The sequence below is a fragment of the Amblyraja radiata genome, chromosome 7 (genome assembly GCF_010909765.2).
Source record: "Amblyraja radiata isolate CabotCenter1 chromosome 7, sAmbRad1.1.pri, whole genome shotgun sequence".
Classification (NCBI taxonomy): Eukaryota; Metazoa; Chordata; class Chondrichthyes; order Rajiformes; family Rajidae; genus Amblyraja; species Amblyraja radiata.
Window position 1 is genome coordinate 80,099,575 of NC_045962.1, and position 24,027 is coordinate 80,123,601.

The 24,027-nt window shown below is 45.8% G+C and overlaps 1 protein-coding gene across 1 annotated transcript in view; it reads left to right on the forward strand.

Annotated features, from left to right (window-relative positions):
• The window catches only part of LOC116975561 (contactin-associated protein-like 5), a 1,077,365-nt gene that overhangs the window by 838,786 nt on the left and 214,552 nt on the right, over positions 1-24,027 (forward strand). The window contains exons 15-16 of the mRNA XM_033024848.1: positions 13,446-13,573; positions 17,558-17,728. Of these exons, the coding sequence (XP_032880739.1) occupies positions 13,446-13,573; positions 17,558-17,728 (299 nt within the window). The remainder of the gene's footprint in view (positions 1-13,445; positions 13,574-17,557; positions 17,729-24,027) is intronic.

A 24,027-nucleotide genomic window follows, 5' to 3' on the forward strand; every position in this document is an offset into this window, starting at 1 on the left:
GTGAAATGTAATTTCCATGCACTGATTTATGATAGCCATTAATCATTTGACTGGCACCATTTGCAGTATCAGTAGATGAAAAGTAGTTGGAGATGAGAGGAGATCCATCAAGATGTTGGCTGGATTGGAAAGAGGAGAATGTTAACTACAAAGAGAGGATGGACAAACTTGTATTGTTTGCTCTGTACCACCTAATATTGAGAGCTGATAGACCAGATAGAAATATATAAAGTAACAATGTTACAACATTTTGAGATTTTAAAAATCAAGTCTGTAATTTATCCCATCAGATAAAGCATAAAAATAAGTTTAATTTGACACCTAATACACTTTCATATCTTCAGTATTAAAAAAGTTATGGTCATTTTCATACTCGGAAGTTAGCATTTTGTTCCCTATTGCTTTTTCATTGACTTAACACAAAAGCTGTGATCGAGAACAGTCAAAAGCCCATAACTTTCTTAAAAATTAAGAAAACTGAAAGAAATGTTCAGATTATTATTATTTGAAGCATTCTGAAACAAATATGAAACAATCTTACTTAGATGACTTGAAATTAAAGCATATAATTAATTAGTTACCTAATTGGAACGAATTACAAAATTCAATTACTAGATCTAAACATCTATCCATTTCTTAAGAATAGATTAACATTTTTAAATAGCCTAAGTGTCCAAATAACATTCACACAAGAATTCACAATATAACATAATTTTTAAATCTCATTGTCATGGGTTTATAGGCCAAATGGAAGGAATTTAATGTTTAATACCTGTAAATTAATGGCCATTTAAATCAGCTTGCGAGTGGGTTTTTCTGGAACGCGATCAATTGGAACATTGCGGTTGCGGTGATTTAGTCCCCCATATCGGCAGCAAATACACTGCCGGTTCGTACGGGGGGGAAAATCACCGTTTCGCAACTTAAAATGTGAATTAAATGCATCTTTAGAAACACTTTTATACATAATAATAAACTACTTTTTTTTACCTGTCCCCTACATAAAATCCATCCCCGTTGTCGGCGTTGACGGCTTCAGAAGCTGATTTTAAAATCACTCCTTGTTGGGCGATTTTTTTATAAAAACACACAGAACGGCCGTCGAAACGATTCTTTAGCAACATCTTGCACTCCAACAAAATATAATCCAGGACCAGGTCAGATAAAACCGCGTTTTAACCCCGCCCCCCCCCCCCCCCCTCAAACGCACCAAAATCGCGCACACGGCCAGTGGCAGAATTGCAGCACCGCTGAAGGTAAGTATTGTAACATACCTATATAAAGGTATGGGATTTTTCGGGAGGATAGGATAGTGCGGCACGGTGGCGCAGTGGTGGACTTCCTACTTTGGAATTTCATTCAGAGGATGAGGAACTGGGATATTACTTTTAATCCCATCATCTAAATCATTAATATATATTGTAAATAGCTGCGGTCCCAGGACCGAGCCTTACTCCACTAGTCATTGCCTGCCATTCTGAAAGGGGCCCGTTAATTCCTACTCTTTGTTTCCTGTCGGCCAACCAATTTAAAAGGATGAGAGGGTATCTTATAGAAACATATAAAATTATAAAAGGACTGGACAAGCTAGACGCAGGAAAAATATTCCTAATATTGGGGGAGTCCAGAACCAGGGGCCACAGTCTAAGAATAAGGGGGAGGCCATTTAAAACTGAGATGAGAAAAAACCTTCTCACTTAGAAATTTGTGGAATTTGTGGCATTCTATGCCACTGAAGGCAGTTGAGGTCAATCACTGGATGAATTTAAAAGAGAGTTAGATAGAGCTCTAGGGGCTAGTGGAATCAAGGGATATGGGGAGAAGGCAGCAACAGGTTACTGAGGATTGAGGATGATCAGCCATAATCACAATGAATGGCGGTGCTGGCTTGAAGGGCCAAATGGCCTCCTCCTGCACCTCTTTGCTATGTTTTTTGTTTTCTATGTTTCTATCAATGTCAGCACTCTACCCCCAATACCATGTGCTCTAATTTTGCCCACTAATCTCCTATGTTGTACCTTATCAAAGGCTTTCTGAAAGTCTAGATACACTGCATCCACTGGCTCTCCCTTGTCCATTTTCTTGGTTACATCCTCAAAAAATTCCAGAAGATTAGTCAAGCATGAATTCCCCTTCGTAAATCCATGCTGACTCCGACCGATCCTGTTACTGCTATCCAAATGTGCCGCTATTTCATCTTTTATAATTGACTCCGGCATCTTCACCACCACTGATGTCAGGCGAACTGGTCTACAATTCCCTGTTTTCTCTCTCCCTCCTTTCTTACATAGTGGGATAACATTAGCTACCCTCCAATCCACAGGAACTGATCCTGAATCTTTAGAACATTGGAAAATGCGTCCACGATGTCTAGAGCCACCTACTTAAGTACTCTGGGATGCAGACCATCAGGCCTTGGGGATTTATCAGCCTTCAGTCCCATCAGTCTACCCAACACCATTTCCTGCCTAATGTGAATTTCCTTCAGTTCCTCCATCACCTCAGATCCTCTGGCCACTAGTACATCAGGGAGATTGTTTGTGTCATCCTTAGTGAAGACAGATCCAAAGTACCTTTTCAACTCGTCTGCCATTTCCTCGTTCCCCCATAATAAATTCACCTGTTTCTGTCTTCAAGGGACCCACATTTGTCTTAATTAATTTTTTCCTCATCACATACCGACAGAAGATTTTACTATTGTCCTTCATATTCATGGCGAGCTTACCTCGTCATTCTTGTCACCCTGCTAGCTTCACTTTTCGTATCCCCTCGTTATCACCTCTTCCAGGGCCAACAATGGACGATTGTGGGCCCTTTGGTCTTCGGTGCCGTCTCTGGTCTGTACTGGACCTTTTGAGACCTCTAGTTTCCCTTTACCCTGACTCTCAGTCTAAAGCAGGATCTCAACCTGAAAGGTCACCTACTCCTTTTCTCCAGAGATGCTGCCTGCCCAGATGAGTTACTCCAGCATTTTTTGTCTATCTTAAGTCTAAAATAACAATTGGAATTACTGGACCAGGCAGCATTGGGCAGCAAGAGAAATGTTCATAAGTTCATAAATGATCGGAGCAGAATTAGGCCACTCGGCCCATCAAGTCTACTCCGTTATTCAATCATGGCTGACCTATCTCTCCCCCCTAACCCTATTCTCCTGCCTTCTCCCCATAGCCCCTGACACCCGTACTAATCAAGAATTTATCTATCTCTGCCTTAAAAATATCCATTGACTTGGCCTCCACAGCCTTCTGTGGCAATGAATTCCAAAGATTCACCATCCTCCGACAAAATAAATTTCTCCTCATCTCCTGCCTAAAGGAACATCCTTTAATTCTGAGGCTGTGGCCTCTGGTCCTCGACTTTCCCACTAGTTGAAACATCCTCTCCACATCCACTCTATCCGGCCCTGGATACAGATGATACCTTTTTCTCTGCTTGCCCCAGTGTTGGACAAATATGATCTGAGGAAATAATTGCAATTCTTTCAGTGAAGAATTATCAGAATAAATGTTTGCGTTCTCCACTATATTTAATGTTTACCTCTGCGTTGGAAAATGGGCAGAATTCTGCTGACCATGGCAAAAGGAAAGAGGAGATTGTCGAGTAAAGGGGCTGTCCCACTGCGGCGACCTAATTCGCGAGTTCAGACGAGTTTGCCCTCGTCTCCTACTCGCAGCATGGTCAACATGAGGTCCTAGGAGGTCTTTGTAACTCTCCTTCATGCTTGAGAGTGCTTTATCTAATTTGATCTGACTGTGGCAATGCCAGGAGGTATTCTGCTGAAGCAAATATTGTCAATTTTAACCACTGGTCCCCTTTCATTTTAGACACAGTGTTTGGGGAAACGGGGAAGTTGCAACTGATTGAAGTATGAAATGAGATCTAGTTTCGTTTATGTGTAGGAAAGAACTGCAGACACTGGTTCACTGGTTTAATTCATTTACAGTGTATATATGCATGATAAGGAATAACATTTAGTGCAAGGTAAAGCAGAGTCCGATCAAGGATATAGACAATAGACAATAGGTGCAGGAGTAGGCCATTCGGCCCTTCGAGCCAGCACTGCCATTCAATGTGATCATGGCTGATCATCCCCAATCAGTACCCCGTTCCTGCCTTCTCACCATATCCCCTGACTCCGCTATCTTTAAGAGCCCTATCTAGCTCTCTTGAAAGTATCCAGAGAACCGGCCTCCACAGCCTTCTGAGGCAGAGGTCCAAGGGTCATCAAAGAGGTAGATAGTAGTTCAGGACTGCTCTCTGGTTGTGGTAGAATGATTGCGTTGCCTGATAACAGCTGGGAAGAATCTGTCCCTGAATCTGGTGTTGAGCGTTTTCACACCCGTTTAGAGATATAGCACGGAAACAGGCTCTTTGTGACACCGAGTCCACACCGACCAGCGATCCCCACACACTAAAGGGCCTGTCCCACTGCGGGGACCTAATTTGCGAGTTTAGAAGAGTTTGCACTCGCCACAAACTCGCAGCATGGTCGACACGTGGCCCTAGGAGGTCACTGGATGTTCAAGAGAAGTTCCCGCATACTCCTTCATGTTCGAGAGAAGTTCCCGCATACTCGCGGCCTCAGTTTGGTCGAGGAAAATGATTCAGCATGCTGAAGAATTTTCCACAAGCAAAAATTGGTCGGCATGGTTCTTTTGAACTCGTAGTGCAGTGGAGTGGGGTCGCCATGTAGTTATAGGCAGTCGAGGTAGCCGTAGGCAATCTCCTTTGCTGACTGGGCATTTTAATTGGCTCATTGGAGTTTTCAGAACGGAGGAAAACCGACCGGTAATGTTAAATGCCCGCTAAATCTTATTAAATGTTGCCTGGCTTTTTAAAAGTGTCTCCGCTCCTTCTCCCCCCCCCCCATTCTCCCCCCCTTTCCCCCCCTTCTCTCCCCTTCTATCCACTTCTCCCCCCCTCCCCGCTCTCTAAAGGACTTACCCGTACACTGTGCAAGCCGTCTTTTACCTTCCTGTTCATCGCGGGTGTGAATTTCAGACAGCGCTCCCCCGCTTTCCCTGGCCCCCACCATTGCGATGTGTTTGTGTGTGTGTGTGTGTGTGTGTGCTGAAGGTTGATCCAGCTCGCGGTTTCATCGCTGACGGTCGATCCAGCTCGAGGTTTTTCAGACGAGTGCCCTCGAGCTTGAAGGTCGAAGACAGTCGCTGAAAGGTTGCGTAAGTGGGACAGGCCCTGAAGACTATCCTACACACACTAGGGACTATTAATATGTATACCAAGTCCATTAACAAAGCTGTGTGTCTTTGGAGTGTGGGAAGAAACCGAAGGTCTCTGGGAAAACCCACGCAAGTCACGGGGACAACATACAAACTCCGTATAGACAGCACCCGTAGTGAGGATCGAACGCGGCCCTCGGTCGCTGAACAGAGACGAGGAAACACTTTTTCTCACAGAGAGTGGTGAGTCTGTGGAATTCTCTGCCTCAGAGGGCGGTGGAGGCAGGTTCTCTGGATGCTTTCAAGAGAGAGCTAGATAGGGCTCTTAAAAATAGCGGAGTCAGGGGATATGGGGAGAAGGCAGGAACGGGGTAGTGATTGGGGATGATCAGCCATGATCACATTGAATGGCGGTGCTGGCACGAAGGGCCGAATGGCCTACTCCTGCACCTATTGTCTATTGTAAGACAGTAGCTCTGCTGCTACGCCACCATCCGCCAACTTTAACCCTGACAAGTATGAGATTATAAAAGTGGTCTGTTCTTGATTTACAGTTTACTAATTATATAAAGACAGAGTGCGCTCTCAACTACTAGGGCAGAACGGTGGCTCAGTGGGATAACAGCTGTCTTACAGCATCAGAGACCCGGGTTCGATTCTGACTATGGGTGCTTTTTGTATGAAGTTTGTCCATTCTCCCTGTGGACTGTGTGGGTTTTCTCCGGGTGCTCCGGGATTCCTCCCACACTCCAAAGACGTCCAGGTTTTGTAGGTTGATTGGCTTGGTGGAAGTGTAGATTGCCCCCAGTGTGTGTGGGATAGTGTTGATGTGTGGGGATCGCTGGTTGGTGCGGACGGGCCCGTTTCCACGCCGTATCTCTAAACCAAACTAACCTTGAAGATGAGAGAGCAACAACTGATATTGAGCCGAGAAAAATCAAACTTGCCGATCCCCCGCGCCGTCTACATTCGCAAGTGCGAAGGAGAGGAGGACGCGAGGGCAGTAGAGAAGTGAGAGGACAAAAATTGATTCATAGAGTGATACAGCGTGGAAACAGGCCCTTCGGCCCAACTTGCCCACACCGGTCAACATGTCCCAGCTACACTAGTCCCACCTGCCTGCGTTTGGTCCACTTCCCTCCAACCTTGTACTATGCATGTACCTGCCTAGCTGTTGGGATAAACGTTGGGATAGTCCCAGCCTCAACTACCGCCTCTGACAGCTCGTTCCATACACACACCACCCTTTGTGCCAAAAGGTTACCTATTACACAGTCGATTCCTATTAAATTTTTTCCTCCTGACCTTGAACCCATGTCCTCTGGTCCTCGATTCATCTACACTGGGCAGGAGACTCAGTGCATCTACCCGATCTATTCCTCTCATGATTTCACTTTTTTTGTGTAGTGCAGGATGGAATGGTAACTGGGACCAGAGGGCAGGTTTCAATTACACGCTGGCTGCAATCCAGTTGCAAGCAGTCGTGAACTACATGATTGCAAATATCTACACATTCCCAGTGGGAGTTCCACTTCGCTCCCCTGTGACTATTGCTCGCCATCAAATTTCTCCACCGCTGTTTCCATCAATTGATATATTTTTCTAATCTGTTTTGTAAAGGAAGGGCTTCAAAGTTGATTCTCCATCGATCTGTTTGTGTTTAAAGAACGATAGCCTGATCCTTGATGTTATTCCTGCCATTCTTTCAGTCAGCACAGCTAAAAAGCACCATAGCGATACTTCACAAAGCGTAAACGCAGCGCAATAAATCACTTGCTTTATGTTTTTGATGGTAGAATCATAGACGTTTGTACTCTCTGGAAGGAGGTCATTTCATGTGTGGGAAGGAACTGCAGATGCTGGTTTAAACCGAAGATGGCCTCAAAAAGCTGGCATTGAGCTCAGCGGGTCAGGCAGCATCTCTGGAGAAAAGGAGCGGGTGACGTTTCGGGTCGAGACCCTTCTTCGGACCGAGAGTCAGGGGAAAGAGAAACGAGAGATATAGACGGTGATATCGAGAGATATAGAACAAATGAATGAAAGAGATGCTGCCTGACCCGCTGAGTTAAGGGCCTGTCCCACTTTCCCAAGTCCTATGCCGAATTGAAAGGTTAAAATTTTTATGATCCACGAACTCCTCCTCCCAACTCTCTTTTTACTCGTGGACTTTTCTGTCATAGAAACATAGAAACATAGAAAATAGGTGCAGGAGTAGGCCATAGGGCCCTTTGAGCCTGCACCGCCATTCAATATGATCATGGCTGATCATCCAACTCAGTATCCTGTACCTGCCTTCTCTCCATACCCACTGATCCCTTTAGCCACAAGGGCCACATCTAACCCTCTTAAATATAGCCAATGAACTGGCCTCAACTACTTTCTGTGGCAGAGAATTCCAGAGATTCACCACTCTCTGTGTGAAAAATGTTTTCCTCATCTCGGTCCTAAAAGATTTCCCTTTTATCCTTAAACTGTGACCCCTTGTTCTGGACCTTAAACTGTGACCCCTTGTCCTGGACCTTAAACTGTGACCCCTTGTCCTGGACCTTAAACTGTGACCCCTTGTCCTGGACCTTAAACTGTGACCCCTTGTTCTGGACCCCTTGTCATGCTGAAAAAAGCGTCCCGACTTACCTGATGCCCCGAGTACCCACGGCTAGCATAACGAGCCGCTACGATATATCTACGGACTCCTACGGGCATTCACCGAGTTTGAATCAGGGGGAAAACTCGGGAGAATTCGTGAGTAACTTGGGAAAGTGGGACAGGGCCTTTACTCCAGCATTTGGTGTCTGTCCTGCATTTTTAAATTATTTTTCCATTTTTGATAGCTCCAATGTCCTTGACTCCAAATCCTTCTCACAGGGATAATTCCCGTGATGCACTCTTTTTATTGGCAATTTGTTCATACCCAAGTACTTATAAAAGCATTTTCAATACATTACAGACAGTGAGAAGTTTTAGTGGTTAATCTCATTTTATTTGCTGGCACAGGGCATCACATCCATTTGATGGGGAAAATCACTTGCAATTATTCAACCTGTGCAATCTGCAGGCCGTACAGTAGCTGAAATGAAATGAAATTCAAAAGTCTCCAGCAATGTATTATTCAGGAACTTATATTTTTGAAAGACAGGGCACAGGAACTGAATTGTGCATTGACTGAATTGCTAATTAGGTTTCGGCCCGAAACGTCGCCTATTTCCTTCGCTCCATAGATGCTGCTGCACCCGCTGAGTTTCCCCAGCAATTTTGTGTACCTTTGCTAATTAATCAAAGCAGGTCTACCAGTCCTGAAATATGGTTCATCGAGATTAAACCTGAGAAGATGGGACTTCTCACATTTCCATTTCAATTTGAATTCTAAGAATGAGGATTTTAAGGCACAATGCTTACTAACCAAACCCAATTTCTGCATCTCGCAAATGGACGGGAAGAAGTAGAGCTCGTTTGATTAGTCTCACTTGAGTTCAGCTAAATATTGTTTAGTTTAGTTTAGTTTAGTTTAGAGATACAGCGCGGAAACAGGCCTTTTGGCCCACCGAGTCCGCACCGACCAGTGATCCTCGCACATTAACACTACACTGCACACACTAGGGACAATTTAACATTTATTACCAAGCCAATTAACCTACAAACCTGTACGTCTTTGGAGGGTGGGAGGAAAGCGAAGATCTCGGAGAAAATGTGGATAAATGTGAGGTTATCCACTTTGGTGGCAAAAACAGGAAAGCAGACTATTATCTAAATGGTGGCCGATTAGGAAAAGGGGAGATGCAGCGAGACCTGGGTGTCATGGTACACCAGTCATTGAAAGTAGGCATGCAGGTGCAGCAGGCAGTGAAGAAAGCGAATGGTATGTTAGCTTTCATAGCAAAAGGATTTGAGTATAGGAGCAGGGAGGTTCTACTGCAGTTGTACAGGGTCTTGGTGAGACCACACCTGGAGTATTGCGTACAGTTTTGGTCTCCAAATCTGAGGAAGGACATTATAGCCATAGAGGGAGTGCAGAGAAGGTTCACCAGACTAATTCCTGGGATGTCAGGACTTTCATATGAAGAAAGACTGGATAGACTTGGCTTATACTCGCTAGAATTTAGGAGATTGAGAGAGGATCTTATAGAAATGTACAACATTCTTATGGGGTTGGACAGGCTAGATGCAGGAAGATTGTTCCCGATGTTGGGGAAGTCCAGGACAAGGGGTCACAGCTTAAGGATAAGGGGGAAATCCTTTAGGACCGAGATGAGAAGAAACTTTTTCACACAGAGAGAGGTGAATCTCTGGAACTCTCTGCCACAGAGGGTAGTTGAGGCCAGTTCATTGGCTATATTTAAGAGGGAGTTAGATGTGGCCCTTGTGGCTAAAGGGATCAGGGGGTATGGAGAGAAGGCAGGTACGGGATACTGAGTTGGATGATCAGCCATGATCATATTGAATGGCGGTGCAGGCTCGAAGGGCCGAATGGCCTACTCCTGCACCTATTTTCTATGTATCTATGTATCTATGTAAAACCCACGCAGGTCACGGGGAGAACTTACAAACTCCGTGCAGACAAGCCACCCGTGGTCAGGATCAAACCCAGGTCTCTGGCGCTGTAAGGCAGTAGCTCTACCGATGCGCCACTCTGCCGCCTAGCTAATGGCCTGTTGGATCTTTCGGCTATCTGAACAACTCATAACCTGATCTAATAATCAGACCATAACATACAATGAAGATAGACACAGAACGCTGGAGTAACTCAGCGGCTCAGACAGCATCTCTGGAGAAAAGGAATTGGTAATGTTTTGGGTTGGCCCAGGTGGACTGAGCGAAGGTGTTCAGCGAAACAATCGCCCAGTCTATGTTTGGTCTCGCCAATATATCACCGTCGATATCTCTCGTTTCCCTCTTCCCTCTTAGTCTGAAGGAGGGTTTGTCCCAAAATGTCACCAGTACCTTTTCTCCAGAGATGCTGCTTGACCCGCTGAGTTACTCCAGCTCTTTTTGTGTCTGTCTTCGGTTTAAACCAGCACTGCAGTTCCTTCCTGCACAAAGCATACACTGAGCTGCTTCCAGCCCTGTTAATGGGAGCCTGAACCATCCTACCACAACCAGAGATCAGTCCTGAAATACTATCTACCTCAATGGTGACCCTCGGACTATCCTTGCACTAAACTTTATTATTATTTATCGATACACTGTAAATGGCTCGACTATATTGTCTTTCCGATGACTGGTTAAGTAAGTAAGTAAGTAAGTAAGTAAGGTACACAAAATTGCTGGGGAAACTCAGCGGGTGCAGCAGCATCTATGGAGCGAAGGAAATAGGCGACGTTTCGGGCCGAAACCCTTCTTCAGACTGGTTACAGACAAGTAAGTAAGTAAGTAGGTTTATTGGCCAAGTATTCACATACAAGGAATTTGCCTTGGTGCTCCGCCCACAAGTAACAACATGACATACAGTGACAGTTACGAATGACTCAGAAAACACGAAACATTAATAATAATAAAACATTAATGATAAAACACAATTGATCAAGCACGTGATGCAACAAAATACCAGATCAAAGGGAGGCTACAGATTTTTGGCTGTTGAGTAAAGCAACTACTCGTGGATAAAAACTGTTTTTATGTCTGGCTGTGGCAGCTTTGACAGTCCGGAGTCGCCTTCCAGAGGGAAGTGATTCAAAGAGTTTGTGGCCAGGGTGAGAGAAGTCGGAGATGATCTTGCCCGCTCGCTTCCTGGCCCTTGCCGTGTACAGTTCATCAATGGAGGGAAGGTTGCAGCCAATAACCTTCTCTGCTGATCGGACGATTCGCTGCTTCCTCCAGGTGTCGTGCTTGGTGGCTGAGCCAAACCAGACCATGATGGAGAACGCACGCAACAAAAGCTTTTCACTGTACCACGGTAGACGTGACAATAAACTAAACTGTATAGTTACTGTATAGTTATTGACCCAGAGTAAAAATTATCATCCAATACATTAAGTAACTAAACTCCCATTTTGCCACAATCATTCATATTTTCTATGAAACTTTATCACTGCAGACATGATATCAATGCTTATTAGATTTATTATTAATGTTTAATGTTTTATGTGTCATTCCTAACTGTCACTGTTTGTCAATAGACAATAGACAATAGGTGCAGGAGTAGGCCTTTCGGCCCTTCGAGCCAGCAACGCCATTCAATGTGATCATGGCTGATCAGTACGCCCCCGTTCCTGCCTTCTCCCCATATCGCTTGACTCCGCTATTTTTAAGAGCCCTATCTAGCTCTCTCTTGAAAGCATCCAGAGAACCTGCCTCCACCGCCCTCTGAGGCAGTGAGTTATATTGTCATGTTGTCATCTGCACCAAGGCAAATTCCTTGTATGTGAATACTTGGTCAATAAACTTATTCATTCATTCATTCATTCATTCATTCATTCATTCATTCATTCATTCATTCATTCTCCTCTTTTACGTTTTAAGTATAGTAATTCGAAGTACAGTTCTCCGTAAGAAATTGTAGAGTGTTGTGGACATAGCACAGACCATCACACAACTTTCCCTTCCATTGATTCCATCTGCACTTCTCTCTGCCTCGGCAAGTCCACCAGCATAATCGAGGACCAGTCTCACCCCAGTCACTTGCTCTTCTCCCCTCTCCCATCAGGCAAGAGGTATAGAAATGTGGAAATGCATACCTCCAGATTCAGGGACAATTTCTTCCCAGCGGTTATCAGGCAACTGAACCATCAACTAAAGAGCAAAGATAGACACAAAAAGCTGGAGTAACTCAGCGGGTCAGGGAGCATCACTGGAGAGAAGGAATGGGTAATATTTTGGGCCGGGACACTTCTTCAGATTTCAGTTACTCCAGCTTTTTTTTATCTATCTTCGGTTTAAACCAGCATCTGCAGTTCCTTCTTACACATCAACTAAAGTTTTGACCTAACATGTACCTCATTGGAAACCCGTGTACTGTCTTTAATCGGACTTTATCTTGCGCTAAGCATTATTTCCTTTCTCCTGTATCTCTACACTGTGGACGGCTCGTTTGCAATCATGTATTATCTTTCTGCTGACTGCATATCATGCAACAAAAATCCTTTTCACTGCACCTCGGACAGGTTATGGGGAGAAGGCAGGAGAATGGGGTTAGGAGGGAGAGATAGATCAGCCATGATTGAACGGCGGAGTGGACTTGATGGGCCGAATAACCTAATTCTGCTCCTATCTCCTATGACATTATGACCTCGGTACATGTGACAATAAACTGAAGTAAACCAAAGATAGACACAAAAAGCTGGAGTAACTCAGCAGGTCAGGCAGCAACTCTGGAAAAAAATAATAGGTGATGTCTTGGATCGAGACCTTTCATCAGACTGAGAGTCAGGGGAGAGGGAACCAAGAGATATGATAAGGTCGTAGAAGAAAGTTTCCACACTGTATGACTCTGTTACCAGGGGCAAATAGGGGCTCAGAGTTGTCTTCCAATGCCAGAGACCCGGGTTCGATCCTGACTACGGGCGCTGTCTGTACGGAGTTTGTACGTTCTCCCCGTGACCTGCGTGGGTTTTCTACGGGTGCCCTGGTTTGCTTCCCACACTGCAGAGATGTACAGGTTTGCAGGTTAATTGGCTTTGGTAAAATTGTAAAAATCGCCCCTAGTGTGTGTAGGACAGTGCCAGTGTATGGGGCGATTGCTGGTCGGCGCGGACTCGGTGGGCCGAAGAGCCTGTTTCTGCACTGTAAGTCTAAAGTCTCAACCAAAGACTCTAAAAAGTGCATTAAAGTTGGAGGTGCTTTCCTAGCAATGCCAAGCCGAGGCCCCATCAAACTTCCACTGTAAATAGCAAAACATTGAATAACCTTATTCAAATGATATCACATCTTCTGGAGAGCTTTGTTAACAATTCCTCCCGTTCTGGTCATTCCATCGTTTGGTTGCCACTTGAATCATGCATTGACTTACTTGCAATCGCCTCTGTAAACAACAGTGGCTGTACTGCAGGCGGGCTATTGATTGCCAAGTGTACTGAAATGTTCAGAGGATGTGGGGAAAGAAGAAAGAAATCTATACAGGTCGAGGGGAAGATTGAACGATACACAATGCACAGCTCTCGATGAGAGGGATGCATCAAAAAGAAAGAGACTCGTTGGGCTTAATGACTTTTCTCTCTCCTGAAACAAAAACAAGTCTCGTAGTTCTTGTGTAATATTGAGCGGTTGGAAGTGCCGAGATCGTTCTAAATGATGTCGAGATTTACGCCAATGCTTTCCTTTTTGCCTTTCCAGGGCAAACGACACAGGCCTTCTCTCATACAAAGATCACTTGCCTCTGACCCAGCTTGTCATTGGAGACACTAACAGGACACGATCTGAAGCTGCCTACAGACTCGGCTCGCTCCGTTGCAATGGAGACAGTAAGTAGACAGTAAATCTTTTGGCACATTTGCTCCTGGATAATAAATGTGGGAGCTCATTTCTTTTGACCACAAGGATATTTGTGGATATTTTAGGAAGAACTATATCTTATGGAAATATTTAAAAAATCTTAAGGGGTTGGACAGGCTAGATGCAGGAAAAATGCTCTCCTTGTTGGGGGAGTCCAGAACCAGGGGTGACAGTTTAAGAATAAGGGGTAGGCCATTTAGGACTGAGATGAGGGAAAACATTTTTCAGTCAGAGAGTTGTGAATCTCTGCCACAGAAGGTAGTTGAGGTCAGTTCATTGGCTATATTTAAGAGGGAGTTAGATGTGGCCCTTGTGGCTAAAGGGATCAGGGGGTGTGGAGAGAAGGCAGGGATGGGATACTGAGTTGGATGATCAGCCATGATCATATCGAATGGCGGTGCAGGCTCGAAGGGCCGAATGGCCTACTCCTGCACCTATTTTCTATGTTTCTATGAATCTGTGGAATTCTCTGCAACAGAAGGCAGTGGAGGACAATTCACTGGATGTATGCAAGAGAGAGTTGGATTTAACTCTTAGGGCAAACTGAATCAAGGGATATGGGGAGAAAGCAGGAACGGGGTACTAATTTTAGATGATCAGCCATGATCATATTGAATGGCGGTGCTGGCTCGAAGGGCCGAATGACCGATTCCTGCACCTATTTTCTTTGTTTCTATGTTCTAATTGGTTTATGTAAAAAATGAGTGACACAAAATGTTGGCGTGGGAGAGGGGCGGCACAGTGGGGCTGTGGTGCATTCACTTCCTTACAATGCCAGGTTCGATCCTGACCACGGGCGTTGTCTGTAGGGAGTTTGTACGTTCTAGCTAGGACCGCATGGATATTCTCCGGGTGCTCCGGTTTCCTCCCTCACTCCAAAGACGTGCAGGCTTGTAGGTTAATTGGCTTTGGTAGAATTGTAAACTGTCCCGAGTGTGTAGGATGATGTCAGTGTACAGGGTGATCGCAGGTCAGTGGGCCTGTTTCAGTGATGTGTCTCCAAAGTCTAAAGTAAGGCTGAATGTCTAATTTGCACACCAAGGGAGAATGTACAAACTCCACACAGACTGAAGCCGTGGTCAGGATCGAACCCGGAACTCAGGCGCTATGAAGGGCCTGTCCCACTTACGCGATTTTTTTCGGCAACTTGCCGGCACCCGTCATAGTCGCAGCAGGTCGCCGAAAATTTTGAACATGTTGAAAATCAAGCGGTGGCCAGAAAAACAGTTTGAAAATTCTCGGCGACCTGCTGCGAATATGACGGGTGCCGGCAAGTGGCCGAGAAAAAAATCACTTAAGTGGGACAGGCTCTTGAGGCATCAACTCTACCGCTGCGCTACTGTGCTGCCATTGTCTCCCAAGTTCAGATACCCAATATTCTGCGAGAACTTATCTTTACCGAGGTATAAGAAAAATTAAGTTTCAGCGCGCGTTTAAAATCACAGCCTAGATTTTGGAGTCAAGGGTGATTTGGCAGTGGCTCACAGCTGGCTTTGAAAGATGTTGCTCACAGCGATCTGTGGCAAGGGATTATCCCTTTCTAGAGCTGATTGCTGTCACACATTAGATCAAGGGAATCCCAGGCTCTCAGCAATAGGGATGTCACAAGACGTGACAAGTAATTGATTGCATCGCAGAATTCTCCGAGGCAGTAAACCAGAAATAAATAAAAAAGCAGAATATCCTGCACCATGATCATTTAACAAAACGGAAAGTACAAATTTGAGCATTCACATGAAATAGAAGCTGAAATAATGGAAAACCAAAAAAAGGAGAAAAAATCTACATTAATTACTTCAACAAACACAGAATTCTGAAATAATTATATGAGGGAGTTTATTGTCACGTACACCGAGGTACAGTGAACAGCTTTTGTTGTATGCCAACCAGCCAGCAGAAAGACAACACATAATTACAATCGGGCCATCGACAGTGAGTGGACAGATACATTATGAAGGGAAAACGTAAATAACGTGTGATGCAAGATAAAGCCAGTGAATTCAATCAAAGATAGTCCGAGAGTCTCCAATGAGGTAGATGGTAGATCAGGACCCCTCTCTAGTTGTTGGTCGGATGATCCAATTGCCTGAAAAGAGTTGGGAAGAAACTGTCCATGAATCTGGAGGTTTTCACACTTCTATACCTTCTGCTGTTGTACAGGGCCCTCGTGAGACAACACCTGGAGTTATGTGTGCAGTTTTGGTTTCCTAATTTGAGGAAGGACATTCTTGCTATTGAGGGGGAGTGCAGCGTAGGTTCACCAGATTAATTCCCGGGATGGTGGGACTGTCATATGCTGAGAGAATGGAGCGGCTGGGCTTGTATACTCTGGAGTTTAGAAGGATTAGAAGGGATCTTATTGAAACATATAAGATTATTCAGGGTTTGGACACGCTAGAGTCAGGAAACATGTTCCCGATGTTGGGGGAGTCCAGAACCACGGGCCACAGTTTAAGAATAAGGGGTAAGCCGTTCAGAACGGAGATGAGGAAACACTTTTTCACACAGAGAGTTGTGAGTCTGTGGAATTCTCTGCCTCAGAGGGCGGTGGAGGCTGGTTCTCTGGATACTTTCAAGAGAGAGTTAGATAGGGCTCTTAAAGATAATGGAGTCAGGGGATATGGGGAGAAGGCAGGAACGGGGTACTGTAGTTGTAGATGATCAGCCATGATCACATTAAATGGCGGTGCTGGCTCGAAGGGCTGAATGGCCTACTCCTGCTCCTATTTTCTAGCAAGAATGTCCTTCCTCAAATTAGGGGACCAAAACTGCACACAATACTCCAGAAATGGTCTCTCTGACTCCTAATCCAATTATCCTGCCTTCTTCCCGTAACCTCTGGCACCTGTTCTAATCAAGAATTTGTCTTTCTTTGCCTTAAAAAAATAGCCACTGACTTGGCCTCCACTGCCCTCTGTGACGAAATTTGACCCCCATATCTGAGGAAGGGTCCAGAGGAGGTTTACAGGAATGAGTGGGCTAGCATATGATGAACGTTTGACCGCACTGGGCCTCTACTCGTTGGAGTTTAGAAGGCTGAGGGGGACCTCGTTGAAACTTAATAATGAAAGGCATACTGTAGATTAAGTGGATGTGGAGAGGATGTTTCCACTGGTGGGAGATTCTAGGACCAGAGGTCATAGCCTCAGAATTAAAGGGTGCTCATTTGGAAAGGAGTTGAGGAGGAACTTTGTTAGTCAGAGGGTAGTTAATCTGTGGAACGTCTTCTTTCATGTCCATCTTCCATGTTTCAAATGTTGACATCGCTGTCATCGTCCGTCCTGAAACGGGCGCAAGCTTCCGGCGACAATCAGTGGAAGCCATCACTTGTTGCAATAGATGATGGTGGGAGCAGAACTAGCTCTGGATACTTGCAGTTTCCAGTCCTGCGATGTGGACGCTTCTGCTATGGGGCCATCTGTGGAACTCAGTGCACAGAGGGCTGCGGAGCCCAAGGCAGTGGATATTTTTAAGGCAGAGATAGACAAATTTTTGATTAGAATGGGTGTCAAGAGTTATGGGGAGAAGGCAGGAAAATGTAATTAGGAGGCTGAGATCAGCAATGGAGGGCGGAGTAGACTCGATGGGCCGAATTGTCTAATTCTACTCCTGTAACTTGTGAATAGACAATAGACAATAGACAATAGGTACAGGAGTAGGCCTTTTGGCCCTTTGAGCCAGCACCGCCATTCAATGTGATCATGGCTGATCATCCCCAATCAGTACCCCATTCCTGCCTTCGCCACATATCCCCTGACTCCGCTATTTTTAAGAGCCCTATCTAGCTCTCCCTTGAAAGCATCAAGAGAATCTGCCTCCACCGCCCTCTGAGGCAGAGAATTCCACAGGTTTGTGAACTTGTGAAGTAAGAATTTCATTGTTCTACCTGGGACATATTGTATGACAATTAAGCATTCTGGACTCTTGACACTTGCATCCTGTGCCCCTTGCAGATAATTACTGGAACGCAGCCTCATTCAACACCAAGTCGTCATATCTACATTTCCCCACCTTCCACGGGGAGTTAAGTGCGGACATTACGTTTTTCTTTAAAACCGCCGCCTCCTCGGGCGTATTCCTGGAGAATCTGGGCATCAAAGACTTCATCCGGATTGAACTAAGCAGTGAGTCTCGTGGGCCGTGTATATTTCTAGTCGGATCGACAATTCTCGGGATTCGCACGGGGTAATTGGCCTGAACTTTTGTTCAACCTGCATTGAGGACTCAGCATAAATCTGGCTTAATTAGAGCAAACTCCCAGAGTCAATGAAGTTGGTTCACACTGAGGTGTCATCGAAGTGGTTTGTGATCTCGCCCCGAGGCGTCACCCATTTCTTTACTGTCTGACCTGCTGAGTCACAGCAGCATTTTGCGTCTATCCAAGTCAAACACTGGTTTATAAACACAGATTTAACTCCAAACCCAGGTTCAGTGGATAGATGGTTCTTTCTGACGAAGGGTCCTGAACCAAAATGTGACATGTCCATTATCTCCCCAGATCCTTCCTGACGCATTGAGTTCCTCCAGCGCTTTGTGTTTTAATCATGATTCCAGGATCAGCAGATGCTTTTGTCTCTGGTTCCATCCCTGCTCACCTCAAGTTCACTTTGATTTGGTACAAACTCGATCCAATGTGTGTTTGTTAGCTCCTTTGTTAAATTGAGTTTGTTAAGTGTTTGTTAAATTGGTACTTGCACCTGAGAAGGTTTTTTGGTTGAGTCTCAGTCCAATTCTAGATGGCAATCGTCCACTTTATAAAATCCTGAGGAGTATGGTTGAGGTAAATGCATGGAGTCTTTTATGTAGGGTCGGGGAATCGGGAACCAGAGGACATAGGTTTAAATTGAGAGGAGGAAGGTTTCATATGATCCTGAGGGCTAAAGGGGCTGTCCCATTTGGGCGACCTAATTGGCGAGTTTAGAAGAGTTTAGGAGAGTTTTTAAAAATGACATGTTGAAGACCTCCATCGACTATGTTGAAGACCTCCTTCAACCTCCTTCGACTATGTTGAAGACCAGCTTTGACTAGCTATGACTAACTATGACTAACTTTGGGAAAATTGGATACTGAATAGTGGAGAATGAAGGTGACTTCATTCGCTCTCCTTCGACCTCCCTTCGACTATGATGAAGACTATCTACGACTACCTTCGACTACCCTCGATTACCTATGACTAACATGCCAACCTACTACAACCTAAAATGACCTACTACGACTAAATCTACGAGTAAAAAAAAGTATCAAATCTTTCCATAGCGACCTTTTTTTACTCGCGGGCATTTTTCAACATGTTGAAAAATACGCCGCGACCTAGCTGAGGCCTCGAGTACACGGGGACCACTCTCGAGCTTGAAGGAGAGTTACAAAGACCTCCTACGACCTCGTGTCGACCATGCTGCGAGTATGAGTCGAGGGCAAACTCGCCAGAACTTGCGGATTAGGTCGCCCAAGTGGGACAGCCCCTTAACTTTTTCACACAAAGGGTGGTGGGTATATGGAACAAGCTGCCAGAAGAGGTACAGTCATTGAAGAAGGCAATATAACAACATTTAAAAGACACAGGAAATGTTTATAGAGTTTAGAGTTTAGAAATGCAGCAATGCAACAGGCCCTTCGGCCCACCGAGTCCATGCCAACCATTTGATCACCCATTCACACTATTTATTCCACGACACACGAGAGGCGATTTACAAAGGCCAATTATTCTTTGAACCCGCACGTCTTTGGAGTGTAGGAAGAAACTGAGACACCTGGAGGATATGCACGAGGCTGATATGGACCAAAGGCTGGCAGATGGGACTAGAGTAGATGGGACATCTTGGTCGGCATGGGCAGGTTGGCTGAAGGGCCAAGTTGCATGACTCCATGACAAAAGTCTTGCTATATTGCAGAGGTGAATCTCTGGAATCTTTTACTTTAGTTTAGTTTTGAGATACAGCACGGAACCAGGCACTTCAGCCCACCAGGTCCACGCCGACCAGCGATCCTCGCACATTAACAGTATCCGACATCCACTAGGGACAATTTTTACATTTACCAAGCCAATTAACCTAAAAACCTGTACATCTCTGGAGTGTGGGAGGAAACCAAAGATCTCAGAGAAAACCCACGCAGGTCACGGGGAGACCGTACACACTCCGTACAGACAGATAGCGGAGTTAGGGGATATGGGGAGAAGACAGGAACTGGGTGCTGATAGGGGATGATCAGCCATGATCACATTGAATGGCGGTGCTGGCTCGAAGGACCGAATGGCCTAATCCGGCACCTATTGTCTATTGTCTATTGACAGCACCCCATAGTTGGGATGGAACCCGGGTCTCTGGCGCTGCATTCGCTGCAAGGCAGCAACTCTACCGCTGCGCCACCGTGACCGCACCATGACTCTGGGGAGTTATAGAGGCAAGATTAGTTGGGGATATTTCGAGTGGAAGTAGATAAATGTTTGAAAGATCAGAGAATTGAGAGTTGTGCGGAACAAAGCATCGCCGAGGAGTTGAAACAGATCAGCCATGACTATATTGGATTGTGGCACAGCATTGAGGGGCTAAGTGGCCTACTCCTGCTCTTTATTTTGGAAATATGAGGTGTTCCTCCAATTTGCGTCTGACCTCACTCTGACAGTGGAGGAGGCCTCAGCCACAGAGTGAACTTTTCTATATTTCCTGGATCATCGCCTGCTTTGATCTGTTGTTTTCACACCTTGCATCCTCTTTGTGCCCATCCATATCTCCAGTTTCCCTCTCCCCTGACTCTCAGTCTGAAGAAGGGTCTCGACCCTGGAACGTCCCCCATACCTTCTCTCCAGAGATGCTGCCTGTCCCGCTGAGTTACTCCAGCATTTTGTGTCTATAACATATAGCTGCCTGTGTAAATTTGGTGTGTACACTTTAATTGGCCATGGATTTTTTTGGAACATTCAGATGTCATTGCTAAATTTTTGCAAATCTTTATTTCAGTCTCTGCATAGAGGTCTTCTCTAGGCAACGATAAGAAGGTTGTTCTTTAACAGCTTCCTGTGGTTTAACCTGCTGGGTTAGCGTCTGAATCTATTGATAATAAGTACCTTTGTCACGCATTCCCTCCCAGGTTCCTGCCTTTGAGATTACTTTATTCAAGAGCCTCAAGTAACACTTGAGATAATGTGTAGGAAGGAACTGCGGATGCTGGTTTAAACCGAAGATAGACACAAAAAGCTGGAGTAAAGGGCCGGTCCCACCAGCATGCGACTCCATGTGGCGAGCGCGACCTAACGTGGTCGTTTGAGCCGTACGGCCTCGCGGGTCCAGTCCCACTTCGATCGCCGGAGCCGTATGGAGTTGTGCGGGGCTGGTCCCGACATCGCGCGGGGCTCCGAAAAACTGACACTGTCCAAAAATTCTGCGCGGCAACGACCTGCCGGCCCACAGCCGCATTGAGGCCGTACGCAGCGTCTCGACGCCTTATGCTGCGTCTTCACGCCGTATGCAGCGTCTTGACGGCGTACGCCTAGCGAGTGGAGTTGCGCGATGACGTCACCGCCCGGCGTGCCGTTGCGTGATGACGTAACCGACCGACGCCGTGCGACGTCCAAATTCAGTCAGCCCGCCTCCTGCCCAGCTGATTGGTGAGTATGATGTCGGGACCAGCCCCGCACAACTCCAGACGGCTCCGCGGTTGGAAGTGGGACCGGCCCCGCGAGGCCGTACGCCTCAAGCCACCACGTTTGGTCGCGCTAGACGCATGCAAACGCATGCTGGTGGGACAGGCCCTTAAGTCAGCGGGACAGGCAGCATCTCTGGAGAGAAGGAATGGGTGACGTTTCGGGTCTTCAGACCCTCTTTTGCCCCCACCCTTTCTACCCCCCTCTGTTCTCTGTGCCCCAGCTGGATTCACAACCATTTCTCCATAGACCTACCCCTCTTCCATCTCCTCATCCTTTTCAACTCACCTTCCATCATCTAGCTTCACAATTCATGCCTCTTCTATCCTCATCCCCAGTCTGAAGAAGGGTCTCGACCCAAAACTTTGCCTATTTCCATCTCTCCATAGGTGCTGCCTCACCCGCTGAGTTTCTCCAGCATTTTTGTCCACCTTCGATTTTACCAGCATCTGCAATTCCTTCTTAAACACCTCATCTCCTTATCTCTCACTTTGTCATTTCATCTCTGGCCTTTGTCCAAGCATCTGCCAACCTCCCCTCCCATTACACCTGAACCGAAACATGTTCTCCAGAACATGCCTGAAAAAGGTCTGAAGAAGGGTCTCGACCCGAAACATCACCCATTCCTTCTCTCCAGAGATGCTGCCTGTCCCGCTGAGTTACTCCTGCTCTTTGTGTCTATCTTCGGTTTAAACCAGCATCTGCAGTTCCTTCCTACACCTGTTCTCCAGAGCTGTTGCCTGACCTACTGTTACCCCAGCACATTGCCTTTTATAATTATTACGTTTTATTACATTCCATGTGATTTTGAACCTGTCCAACTACTTCTGAGCTGTGTGTGATGTTTAGTTTAGATTAGTTTAGAGATACAGCGCTGGAACAGGCCCTTCGGCCCACCGAGCCCGCGCCAACCAGCGATCCCCGCACACTAGCACGATCCTGCATACACAAGGGACAATTTTACAATTTTTACCAGGCCAATTAACTTACAAACCTGTATGTCTTTGGAGTGGGGGAGGAAGCCGGAGCCCCCGGTGAAAACCCAGGCAGGAAACAGGGAGAACGTACAAACTCCACACAGACAGTACCCGTAGTCAGGATCGAACCCGGGTTTCTGGCGCTGTAAGGCAGCAACTCTACCGCTGCACCAGCGTGACAGCATATAGGAAAGTTAAAACAATGTTGAAAGCACATACAAACCAGCATCTGCAATTCCTTCCCACACACGTCCCCCTGCACATGAAATAACAACAAGATGCATTCAAAATTAGAGAAATGCTGGAGCATTTTATTAGATAAATACATGTTCTCATTCCATAATGACACTTCCTTTGAAACCCCACTTAAAGATAGGTTTGATTAGATTCTTTTGTTACTTTGAAACCACTGAGGTTTAGAAAATCTACCCATAAGTGACATCTTTTGTGATGATTGTGTTGTTTGTTTTTATAACAATAATGGCCACATTCACTGTCAGAGAAGACTGCTTTAAGAGATAAATGATCAGGTTAGAGTAACCTTGTAATAGGATGGTGCTGGCACAGTTTCAATATTATCCTCGTATTTTATTCACAGCCCATGTAAACTATTTAAATACTGACAGAAACTAACTGAAACTAAAGATGCCTCCTGACTTATGGAGCCTCAGGGAATGTCGGGTAATGTCGGTAGCGAACTCGTGGGAGCCCGTAGGAGTCTGTAGATGTTTTGTAGCGGCTCGTAATGGCAGCCGTAGGAACTCGGGGCATCAGGTAAGTCGGGACGTTTTTTCAACATGTTGAAAAATGTCCACGAGTAAAATAAATAGCCCCGAGTACCTACGAACGGCTATTATCGTAATTCTCCGAGTTCGAATCAAGGGGAAAACTCGGGAGAGTTCGTGAGTAACTCGGGAAAGTGGGACAGGGCCTTTACAGCGCTTGCAATGCCGGAGACCCTGATCCTGACTACGAGTGCTGTCTGTACGGAGTTTGTACATTCTCAAAACGCATCTCAACAACAGAATCTAAAGAGCGTTTTAACACCTTTTGACACTGAACTGCTCTTTAAATTTTGCGAGCTAGTTCTCGGACAACTCCTCCGACTTACACTCGGACCATAACCCCACAGATGAGCACCAGGCCATAATCTCACAAACCATTTCTGATTTTATCACCTCCGGCTGTTTGCCCTCCACAGCCTCCGATCTTATTGTGCCCCAGTCGCGCATGGCCCAGTTTTATCTTCTCCACAAAATCCATAAACACAACTGCCATTGTTTCTGCCTGCTCCTGTCCCACTGAATTCATTGCCACGTACCTCGACTCCATCCTATACCCCCAGGTCCAATCATTCCCGATCTAAGTCCAAGACACCTCATGTACCCTTCGTCTCTTCAATGACTTCTGTTTTCCAGCCCCCCCTCCTCCACTCCCTCATGTTTACAAAAAGGTCGGAAGAAAGGTCCCGACTCGAAACGTCACCCATTCCTTCTCCCCAGAGATGCTGCCTGTCCCGTTGAATTTTTCCAGCATTTTGTGTCTATCTTTGGCCTTTACACTTTAGTCAGTGAACCCCTTTCATTGGAAACAACTACAGTCTTAGTCAATCAATTGATCGTTTGGAACATAGAACAACAGAAAGGAATCGAGAACCAGAGGACGTAGCTTTGAGGTTTGGGAGGAAGCAAGCTGAGGGGTAACATTTTTACACCAAGGGTGGTGGGTATGTGGGAACGAGTTGCCGGAGGAAGTGGTTGAGGCAGAAACTACCACAAAGGGCCTGTTTCTATGACCCAAAACC